This window comes from Pomacea canaliculata, linkage group LG7 (genome assembly GCF_003073045.1).
Source record: "Pomacea canaliculata isolate SZHN2017 linkage group LG7, ASM307304v1, whole genome shotgun sequence".
Lineage (NCBI taxonomy): Eukaryota > Metazoa > Mollusca > Gastropoda > Architaenioglossa > Ampullariidae > Pomacea > Pomacea canaliculata.
Genome location: NC_037596.1, coordinates 4991905 through 5003789, shown reverse-complemented (window position 1 = coordinate 5003789; position 11885 = coordinate 4991905). Strand labels below are relative to the sequence as shown.

The following is an 11885-nucleotide window of genomic DNA, read 5'->3' as shown; positions in this document are numbered from 1 at the left end:
TCTTGAGAAGGAGAAGTTTGACAAGCAGCTAGAATTGATAGAATTAACAATGCAGTCTGTAAGAAGACAGCATGAACTGGAGGTGGAAATACTTCAAAGCAAAAGAGAACGTTCTCGATTAAAATATATTAAACTTTATTACGAAATTCGGAAGTTGGAAAGATATCTAGGTGTACCGGAGAAGCTGGGAGTGAATACCTGGTTAACCTCTGATATCCTGTTTAAAGTGAATGACTAACTAACAGTAATGGTGAAAATGAAGTTGTATACCCAGCACTTTAAGTCAAACTGTTGTGCTGCGTTTACAAAAAGGCATTCTAAGTTTGAAAAATTGCAAACTGAGTGCATGTCATCTTGCTGAGCATCTTATCACTGTTCTTGTGTTTCTGAATAGATATCCGTTATTTCCACCTGAACAAACGGCTTGCAGACGTCACAATCTCAGTCCTGTTATTTTTTCTATGCTTAACATTGTGGACACCACTTGATACAAGTGTATTATGTACCTAATCGACTGTTAAGACTGAGTAGATCCTAAATAGGTGATCTTTCTTTCGTCCTTCTTGAAGTGCAATAACTTTCTATATCTGTATTAGTTATTTCTCAAACCCTTTATCGTGAACTGGCCTTCTGTGGATTTCATTAGTTTAGTTTAATTTTCCTCTAATAAAAATGACAGTTCCTGACGAGGGTTTGACGTGCGGTCCTTCGTCAACACGCGAGAGTTCGAAACTCAAGGATGCAGTCCACACAAACTAAAGATGTCAGCTCGTTGTCACTGTACACTGCTTCTCCATCGTTTGTACGTTGAAGTCAAAACATGCATAATTCTTTCCAACAAGGACACAACATGAATACTTTCTTCGTCTTGCTCGACTAGCCCCGAGCTGAGGCTAAGCCAGCGCGCGATAAGTTCTCAGGCTAACATTGGTCACGTGGCCAGGTAACCTCCGAGAGGGGAACCCCCCAGGTGGGACTTCCCAGTCTCTTGAGCTTGGAATCCGATCTAACAGATGGCCGTGCACTGAACGTGTCGAAAATAAAAAGGACTTCTACTCATCATGTCAGCTGTAATTGCTGTTCGAGAAGACCAAGTGATGTCACTGTGAAAGGTATCAAGATTTCTGTATTTATATGTAACAATGAATGTTCATATTGAACAGCAAACACCTCCCTCGTTATGGGTCATTGTTAAACTGCACGATCGTTTGACTAAGTAAAGGTTGACGGTTATATGAAAACTTCCTCAAGCTTGGTCAAGTATTTGTCTATATGTGTCAGAACAATATTAAAATGTTGACGGTTGTAGTGTCAAGAACTTTACTTGTAACGAGAGCTTTGAGCTGTTTAAGACTTCCTTCCTGTCGCTAGTCCTGGTAATCCTTCCATCCTTCCATCCAACTTTGAGTCAGTGTGTACTGTCTGTTTTCAATGTTCATGCTTAGTTACAGTGTTGATTCTGTTGCTGTTGATATACTGGGATAATGCTTATGTGCACCTTATGTGTGTATGTTCTGCAGCGTGTCCTTGTACTAAATCAGCCAGAGACACGTTTATCAGCATGACAGTTATGACAATCTCAGTAAAGTAAACACTTGTTTACACATGGGGACCATTGAAGTCGAGGTCCTGACGGGGCTGGTGACCAATGGTGTGCACGGACAGCGCTGGCCGGACAGTGTGTACGCAGTTGCCTTGTACACAGTCAACGGCAGAAACCTGAATTTTATTGCCAGGAACATTACAAAGACCGAGCATGCTGAGGATTGTGTCTTGAATTTCTTCCAAGTATTGCTGCAGGACCATATTCTCCAGCCTCAAGTTGTCAAGTTGTTCGTCAGTGCTTCTCCGTGTCAACGATGCAGCCAAAGGATCATCTCCTTCCTGTCCACCGCTTGGTGGTGCCACGGCATAAAACTGGAGATGGAAGTGGTGATTTCAGCATTCTATCGGATCAGACGACCCTCTTGTGAACAAAACCCAGTCTGCCGGGACCATCTTCCTCCCTACGAGTGGCACCTGGCTCAGGTGGACGGGCTGAAGAGGTTGTACTGGACACCAGGGGTTTTCCTTCGCACTGTTGAACTCCGGGACTGGATGATTCTTGGAAATGTTTTGGGCGTCCGGAATATGTGCTTCTGCATTCGAATAGAGGAAGACTTCTTACTAAAGAAGGATTTCGAGCAAATAATGGATTTTTCCTCCCTGAGTAAGTTGACTTTTCAACCTAATAATAATTTACATTTTTTTACTTCACCAACATGCAATAGTATTAACTGCCTACTTTTTCTTCTCACAGAAGTATAACAGTAATTTAAGTGGCTTATCACAGCGAGATAAGATTCTTGGAAAACAAAATCTTATACTAATTTCAATTTGGTTCGCATTTCTTATCTCAAAACAAAAAGAAAAATAATGTAAGTATTTAGAAAACTGTTTTGTCTTCTCATGGCTCAGACTTTACACACACACATGGTGTGGTTATCTATGAAGGACTATTTAATTTAGCCTGTGGGCTACAGAGAACAGACAGTTAATGTCGGGTTGAACATGCAAAGTCCGGGACTGGAAAGCAAAGGGTTAACGCACTGAATCTTATCTCCCGCCATAGAGGGACAAGTTCGTGTTCACAGCCTGACAATCGTCTCACCTGCCGTTGACAGCAAGGTTTCATAAACAAATCTGCCATTTGAGATAGTTATTCAGGTGCCAGCTTTTCGATTCTCGGATGATTTTTAAAATTTCCTCCGAAGATAAGTATCGGGTGCTGCCTCATGCAGTAAGCAAACACTGAACCTCAAGGTTCGTCCTGCTGTGAGCTTTACAGTTTATTCGTATAATCACTTTTATGGAGAAGCATTAGTAACCTATTGAACAGTTCTATAGAGTGGAGTTTTGCAAAGAACACTAAAGTTCAAGTAACATTTACAGTTATGGAGATTGTTAAGAACTTTGTAGATGACAGGCCCAAGCGATATGCTTACTACACAGTCGTACGGTACGTGTTAGACACCAAGACCGACTATTATAAAGACAGGAACAAGGAAGGAAAACATGTGGAATATTTTCTTATAGAACATTTCACAAGTTTGCTGAAACAAAGAATGCTCGGCTCTCCTGTGATGAAGATATATATCTCCAGTTCACCTTGTGCTGGATGCTGCAAAAAGCTCAGAGACTTTGTGGGCATCGCCAGGTCAAAGTACGACACATCCCTGAAGATCGAAATTGTATTCTCCAGTTTATATGGGGTGCGACGTCCTTCCCAAGAAAATAATCCCAAACATACTGGATATCTTCCGCCTGAAGATCTTCACAAGGGTCAAGTCAAGGCGCTGAAAAAATTGCAGGCGGCGAATGTTCACCTGAAGACTTTCATCAAAGACGATTGGCAGGAACTTTTGAAGGCTACTGGTGTAGAGTCTTTTGACTTTAATTTTCGAAAGAAAGAGGATGATCTACTGAGAAAGGACTTCGAAATTGTTATGAATCTTAACAGCGCCTGTAAGTTTTACTTATAAAACAGTTCAAGAGTAGGGTTTGTGTTAAGCACAATAAGCAATTGTACTCTTTTGGACCTTAAGGTTCTACACATAAAGAGATTCTCAAGCCGTTTACGATTTGAAAAATCCATCTATTGTTATATTAATTGCACTTGTGCGACATTTATGGTGCTTAAAATGTAATCCATGTGCCAACCTGTTTCTGAAGCCATAATTGCTTTGTCTATGAAATAAGATTCAAATCTTGACGATCCAGATAAAGAATCTCGGTTTGTTCATATGTATTATAAGATTATTTAAACTTATTTTTACAGGCTCATAGATTTTTGTGGTAAAAGATAAGACGATCTGTATTCACCACTGACAGAACTGCAGTCAGTTGTAAATGTGCTTATAACACGATGTGTTTGTTGGTGTGGCCTTTAGTGTAAGATTTCAGCTTGTCATTTACTTATCTGTTGAAATATAATCATTATAATTTGGGAAGATGTAAGATTTCACGAGGTTCTTTGTGTCGAAAGTATATTCTGTAGTCCATAAATGTTCATGTCTAAGTCTATGTTCCCCTCTAAATAACAACTCGTTTTCTCCTCTTGCTGTCGCCAGCCCTCGGAGTCCCAGCAGAGAATAATCTTACAAACCCATCATGCCCGAAAGGTACGAAAGCAAACTACTAATAATATTAATAAACATAACAAGAAAACTTAGTATACATTAACCATAAACTTGAAGGTAAGTTAATTATTACAGATATAGCTTTAATATTTTTTTCATGCTAAATATTAATGACTGCTTGTTGGTCTACCTCGTACAAAAACAAGTTAACTTTCATAGCAAAAGCCAACAAGATTCCCGTGAACTAATAAGGCAATAAAAGCAAGTAGCATAAATTTTTCATTTCTTTTATTTCAGTGGATATAATAGAATAAAGATATTTCTAATTAGAAATTGTATTGGAAATATTTACAAATGCATATAGTCACTACGTGATGAAAATTATTAGGCTATGTCACCGAAAAGCTGATAATAATAGTGATAAAGGTTGTTGTTAATATCTTTTAATAAAACAATGTACAGGAACAATACCAGCGATACAGCAACCCAAGACAGGACCTCCCCAAGAAGCACAAAGGAGCCACCAAGACGAGAAAAACATAAATAAAAACTTGATAACAACAAAAGAACATGATGTGCAGACTGCCTCAAAGGATCTGCTATCTGGACATCAAGAAACACATCTTGTGCAGACGCCTATGCAGACTGCTTCACAGGACCTGTCGTCTGGACATGAAGATTCATATCCTGTGCAGACTGTCTCACAAGACCTGACATCTGGACATCAAGAAACACAAAAGGTCACGTGTAAGGACTCGGGGACAACCATGACGACAAACGATACAGAGGCAGTGGAGGCAGGACAAGGAGAGACTGGTAGAGTTAGTGTTGAGAAGGGAAATGTTGACAAGGGAACTCAGACTGAACCGTTGCAGAATGACCAGCTCACTCCTGAGAAAGTCAAGGCTGACAAGGAGACTGAAACTGTTGAGAAGGAAAAACTTGAAAAAGAAACTCAAAGTGAACCGTTGCAGAGTTACAAAATTACTGTTGATAAAGAAAAGTTTGAAGTAGAACTGATGGAACTAAAATTACAAGTTGCCAGAAGACAGCATGAACTTGAAGTGGAAATACTTCAAAGCAAAAAGGAATGTTCCAGATTAAAACAAATTAAACTCCAATACGAAGTTCTTAAGTTGCAAAGACAACTTGGTATGCCTGAGAATACTAGGATAACTGCTGATGTCCCGTTTAAAGTGGATGATTAATGTGGATGGAGATGTAGAGGGATTTTTGTTATAATTTAAGTGAATGCTTAAGTAGGGGTTGTATAATTAGTATCATAACCCAAAATGTGGCGATGAATTTAGAAAGTGGGTATTTTAACTTTAAAAATTGCTGAATATATTTCAAAAGGCACAAACTGCTGACTAGTTATGCCTACATTTTGTTGATTACACAATGTGGCTTATAGATTGCCACCCTGCTATAAAATAAACGGATTGACAGTGAATGTTTACTTTATGCTTTACCTACCGAGGTGTTTAAACGAGGCTGCACGTGACAGTTATTGTAGTTATTGATGTACCGATCTTTATTTACATTTATTTATTGTTATTGTTATTTGTTTTGTATTAATGATTTTATGCATACTTGTGTGTCTGGTTGCTTGCCGTCAACCAGTTTGTAACATGACTAGTTCTAGTTACCCGTGTTGTATTCTCGTCTTTCAAGTATTTCTTGTTTACTATGTAATTGACTTTGAAGTTCTCTTATTAAAAACGTCACAAAGTAATGACTACAGCCTGACCCCAGCCTCTCGTCCACGATTATCAAAACCTCTTCTCTTCCACTCAACGCTCAGAATCTACGAGCTCGTCCTCGCATGTCGATTAGAAGCTTGTATGCTTGTCACAAAAAGTGTGCCAGTGTGTGTGTTTATTCTTGGTTCCCGCTCAGCCACCATCCACCCAGCCGGGTATTTCCACCCGTGAAGACGTGGGTTGATAAGGGAGGTAACGTCACACTCCAGCCCTGCGTTTCGCAACGTGGGCGCCCGCCTCGGTCACACTGTGTAAAATCCATAGTGAACACATAGAGACACCTTCTAGAAACTCTATTTATTTTACCAAATGAAGGGTTAGAAAATAACAAAGCCATAAAGAAATTCAAGCTGTTAATTAAAAAAATCAATAATTAGAACATTTTTCTGGTTCTACCTTTTAACTGTTGATTTTAAATTTCCTTTGGTTTAAGAAACCCCGTGTCTCTCTCTCTCAAACACACACAGAGAGAAACAAAGAAAATGTTTGCATAGTCGGTGCCTACAACCATGGCAGCCATCTTTGCGGAAATGACGTACTACCTTTAAACACGGCTCGTGACACACACGCCGTGCCGGGCGCCCGCGTTGTGGAAGGCAGGGCAGGTGAGCGTCAGCCTCGAGACATGTCGCCTCCCTGGCCTCATTTTTTTTTTTTTTTTTTTTGAGTGGGTTTCTTGGTAAAGGATGTCTGCGTTCTTAGAAAGTCCTGGAAATCGAAAGACGGAAGTTGACAACCTCCTCTCTCTTTTTTTTTTTTTTTGTAAGTGTACTTGATTTTGTCCTCTCACCTGGGGATGCACTTGTCTGTACACTCGTGCTGTCCTGTCAGCTGGGAGTCAGGCTTCACTCGAGTTTAGTCCGCTGAGAGCTGTTGACCTTATGAGGTACGTTGTAGTCCTTTTCGTGCTTTTTCAGGCATTGACCTTATTTGAGGTTTCTTGCTGGCCATGTTTGTCATTTGTAAATGATAATGATAAAGTTCCATAACCCAGCTCATGGCCCTCTACTAGTAATGACAACACAAACTGTAAACACTCCTATACACACCACTGATCCAGTCAGAGCAGACCACACAGACTCATTGTTGTGTGTGTGTCTGGACTGTCTCGTTGTTAGTGTGAGCTTGAGAGCTTGATTGTGTGCATCTGGCTACAGTACTTAGAGATTTCTCTCCTCTCTGTATATATATACACACACGTATATCTGGGCAAGCGTCCTTTTAGTAGCTACAAAACGTTATTACAAAATACGTTACTGACATCTGATAATACACACACACATGTATAACAAAGACAATTTCCTGCCCTGTACTTTGTGACTGCTTGCTCAACTTCAATACTGATCATGACCTTATTCTAATTATTCATTTTTCGTCATAGTTTACAGAGTATAGAGGTTTATTTTTCTTGTTTGTTGATGAAAGTCACTCATACGTATTAATATTCATAGTAATTGAATTGTCTATTGTAATGAGTGATTCATTTTGTGTTTAAAGGAAGTTCAGGTCTATCCACATAGAAGACTTCATATTCCTCTTATACTTTTAAATCAATTTACAATTTAACTTAATGTATTTATCTTTTATTAAATATTATTAAAAGAGTCGCAATTTTTACTTTTATAATGAGTTGAAAAACGTTTTGCACTGTAGTAGACCTTTAACCTCTGCAGTAAGGGTACAAAACCATCAGAGCATGTCTGTGAAAAAAAAGTACAATCTCGTCTCAGTTCCTCTCGTTGTTTCAGGAAACTCTCGAAATGAGCTATCCTCCGGCATTTTCATCAAAGCCAGCCCATCTGGACAAACTAATCTAGTTAATAAATATTAATAAAAAATCTCTTTCCTTTTTTTAAAGAGATACATTATTTGTGCAAGACTGGTAGGCAAGGAGACAGGGTTAGTAGACAGTAACCGAGAAAGATACAAACATCTAAACTAAAACTTTGGCCATGGAGGTTCTTAAACATTTCACAAATTGTTGGTCATGGCCTTATACTTCATACGCTGTCACGTGCTATACACATGAGACCAGAAGTCAACATCACAAGGCCAGGAACAGTCGGGGAAAACACGCAGAAGTCGCTGCCATCAAACATTTGGAAGACCTCCTGGCCAAGCAAAAGCTGGGTTCTCCTGTAATCAAGATATACCTTAGCAATTCTCCTTGTCACGATTGCAGCACAAAAATTTTAAAATTTTTGGACACTACGAGGTCAAAGTACAGAAAAAACCTGAAGGTTGAACTCGTGTTCTCGAGTCTGTATCGGGTGAGACTACCCTCCAATGAAGAAAACCCACACTACCCAAGATGCCTTCCAGACTTGAAGGATCACGAGGCTCAAGTGAAGGGGTTAAAGAAGCTTCATAGACACGGTGTTGTCCTGCGGACATTCACCTCTCAAGACTGGCTGGACCTTGTGATGACCCTGGACGTGGATCATTTTGACATAAGCGGTCGGAAGAAAAAAGATGATTTACTTAGGAGTGACTTCAACAAAATTATGGATCATAACCCTACCTGTGAGTTTTCGTTACAAATGGCTTTCGTCCACTCTCTTAACATTTTATTTCTTGTTTTAAATGCGACCTTACTGATATTATTCGAAAAATGCTCAACGAAGTAAATGCCCCAAGGCATTATTATCCCATTGAAAAAAAATAAACAGTACTAAAACAAATACTCACAAATTCTTGTGGAAAGAAAACAGACAAAACTAGTAAAGGCATGAAGCCAATGTAGGCTACCTTATTCTTAATATTATATTGCATATGTGTGTAACCTAAGGTAATAGTACGCATAACACTTGTCTTTAAAACACTTGTTGCTCTTTTGTTTCTCTTTAGCTCTGGGACGTAAACAAAATGGTAAAGCAGCATCATTTTCTCAAGGTATGAAAACAAAATAAAATGTCAGGGAAAATGTCTTTGCTCTCTCTCTATATATATATACTTGTTATAAATCCCTAGCACCAAAAGACCCACTTTTTATGCCTGTTGGTGTTTTAGACACTCTTGTACTGCCAATAAAGGTCACAGGTCAAAGTCATAGGACATAAGTAATATGATTATCCTGCTTTGATGAGTATTTTTCAATAGATTTAGAGCAGTATACATGTTATTGTACATTTATTCCATAATTAATTATATTACCACTGATACTGATTACTTAACATTCTTATAAAACTGTCCAGAAACCTCACAGGCACTGAAACTGAAGACCGGACCTGTAGACACCAACAAGCCGGTCAGCAAGCAAGGCAACGCAAGTATAGCCTCGAGCCCTGTGACACCACAGCTAGAACTTGTAGTCTCTAGCCCTGTGACATCACAGCTAGAACATATAGTCTCTTGCCCTGTGACATCACAGCTAGAACATATAGTCTCTACCCCTGTGACATCACCACTAGAACGTATAGTCTCTACCCCTGTGACATCACCGCTACAACGTATAGTCTCTACCCCAGTGACACCACAGCTAGAATGTATCGTCTCTAGCCCTGTGACACCACCGCTAGAACATATAGTCTCTAGCCATGTAATTTTACAGCTAGAAAGTTTGGATTTGGCTGTAAAGAACACATTTTCAAACTCTAAAGAAAAATCAAAAGACCAGCGAGATGCTGTGGTAGCCAAATGTCATCAAACAGAGACTGACAGATGTAATGATGTCATGACAGCAAAAGACAAGTGTCATAGCATGGTGACAACAAAAGACAAAAGTGATAATGATGTGGTCACAAAAGACAAACGTGATGATGTTCTTGTAGCACAATTCAGACGTGATCATATGGGAAACGCAAAAGACAAATACGATGAAGGGATGACAGTAAAAAACAAATGTTGTGATCTCATGGCAGAAAATGACAAATGCAGTGATGCTGTCGTGGACAAAGACAAATGGGATAAAGCCCTGAGAACACCAGACACGTGCACTGATATCACGACTGCTCAAGACACATGGGATAATGTAAACATAGTGAGAGGTAAACATACTGAAGCGATGACAGCTAAAGACACAAGTAATGCAAAAGACGATTGCGATGATGCTATAGTAACAAAAGACAGTTGTGATATAGCAGCGATAGCAAAAGATAAATGCGATGATTCGAGGACATCAATAAACAAATCCGATACCACGATGAAAGACAAATCTCATGTAGTCATGAGAGCAGGGGAAAAATCCGATGTCATCACAGTAGAAGACAAACTGTCTGATGTGTCGATAAATGATAAAGAAAACTGCGATGACCGGATGACAGCCAACGACAACTGTAGCGGCACCGAGTCAGTGAAAGGAAAATGTAAAACCGTGGCGACAGCAACAGACAAAGAGATTGAAGAAAAGTGTGAAAGTGAAGGAAATAACGGATTGTCCACCGAGGAGAAAATTCTCCAAATGGAACTTGAACTCATGGAGTTGAAATTGCAAGCTGTGAGGAAACAGAGTGAAATGGAGCGTCTAACAGCCAAAGCTGAATATTCAGCACTGAAACATCTGAAACTGTATTACGAGGTTCGCCAGCTGGAACGAGACCTGGGTGTGCCGGAGCAACTGGGTGTGAACAGCTTGAAAAGTACCCGAGTCCCATACAAGGTACAGGATTAGGTATATGTACTCAACCATACGACTGTGGTTCGCTGGATTACAGTTAATTGACTTTAAATGTACATGTGAGATGCAGACTTCTTTATTTTGTTTTACCTCTCACTACTTCTGTCGTATTTTTTTTTTTTTTTTTTTTTTTTGTTCAGTTTCTTCTTTTACTTAAAGCGCTATGTTCTGTCAAATAGAAATGGATCATTGAATGACATTAAAGTCACAATCATGTATTTCTAGTTCTGTTGTGTATTCATTAGCTGCAGGCTATATGGCTATCAATATGTTGTATGTTATGTGTGTTGACAGAATTGCGTCCTTTGGTCCTTCCGAAATGATGTCTTACTTTACGCTTTTCGTTTTAATGGCTACAAAATTAGGTGAAAATGTCAGAAAGTCTTAGATGCAAACAGCATTTTAGGGCAGATTCTAAACACAATATTCATTAATTTACCTATAAAATCATAATCTGTATATTTTACTTCCGTGAACGGCTTTCATGCGACTTGCGAAAGGCCGCACTGATGGTCACGGGAGATAACTCTTGATTTTATAGTTGAGAGGGAACTACATGTACACGGGCAGGTTATCTCCCTGCCGTCTTAAATGTCCTGACAAGTTTCAGCGACAGATCGAATTATACACCATGTCGTGGACATTGTGTTGTGCATTATACATGCATTTTCAAAGAAACACTATTCACCCTGAAAGTACAGGTTGACATCATGTACAAAATTTGTCTTTTTGGACAGGTGTACAGCTTCGTGTGAAGGTAAGCGAAGTAACCCTCCAGTGCTGCCCGTCAAACCCTCTAAGTCGGACACACTATATTGCACACTAGTCAGCACACTGCCTGTGTATGGCAGGGTTAAGGTTCAAACACTTCAAAGATAAGATGGCAGCAAAAATGCTCGATTCTCAAAGAATCAAGTTATATCTCAGCAACTCTCCTTGTAGTGAATGCTGCATAAACCTTATCGCTCTTATGAACACCGCCAGCATCAGCTTCAAGTTGGGGTCGGCTCAGTAATCAACTAATGAACTATCTTGAATATTATAAAAGTTTTCAAAACTATATAAATATATCTTTTCCAGCTTTCCGCATTTTTTTTAACCTGTTCTTGGTCTTGAAACTTTCTGCTGAATAAATTGATAACAGAAGCTCTTTCTTTTTTACCTTTATTCCTTTCAGATTCCTATTTAATCATTGATGTAATTACCTTTGTTTAAGTATCAATACGGCAAAAATGGATCTCCCTTTAAGTTTTATTAATGGTTTCACTCTAACACACACACATTTTCACTAGCCTTCCTGTGTCCGCACTGAATCTGTATCATGTGTCATCGCTAGAACACACATCATTACACGCACTTTCTTGCAGCTCATTAATATTATTACTCCTT

General features: G+C 39.3%; 1 protein-coding gene across 2 annotated transcripts; it reads left to right on the top strand.

Annotated features, from left to right (window-relative positions):
• The first annotated feature begins 255 nt into the window (after positions 1-255).
• On the top strand, positions 256-10975 carry LOC112568260. Of its 2 annotated transcripts, XM_025245471.1 has the most exons (7): positions 256-1112; positions 1521-2209; positions 4110-4160; positions 4581-6767; positions 7630-8404; positions 8729-8773; positions 9076-10975. In XM_025245471.1, the coding sequence occupies exons 5-7, from the start codon at positions 7834-7836 to the stop codon at positions 10488-10490; spliced, it is 2031 nt and encodes a 676-aa protein (XP_025101256.1). In that variant the 5' UTR covers positions 256-1112; positions 1521-2209; positions 4110-4160; positions 4581-6767; positions 7630-7833; the 3' UTR covers positions 10491-10975. The 2 variants fall into 2 exon arrangements, with proteins under 2 accessions (XP_025101256.1, XP_025101257.1); XM_025245472.1 differs by lacking the exon at positions 1521-2209.
• The last annotated feature ends 910 nt before the right edge of the window (positions 10976-11885 follow it).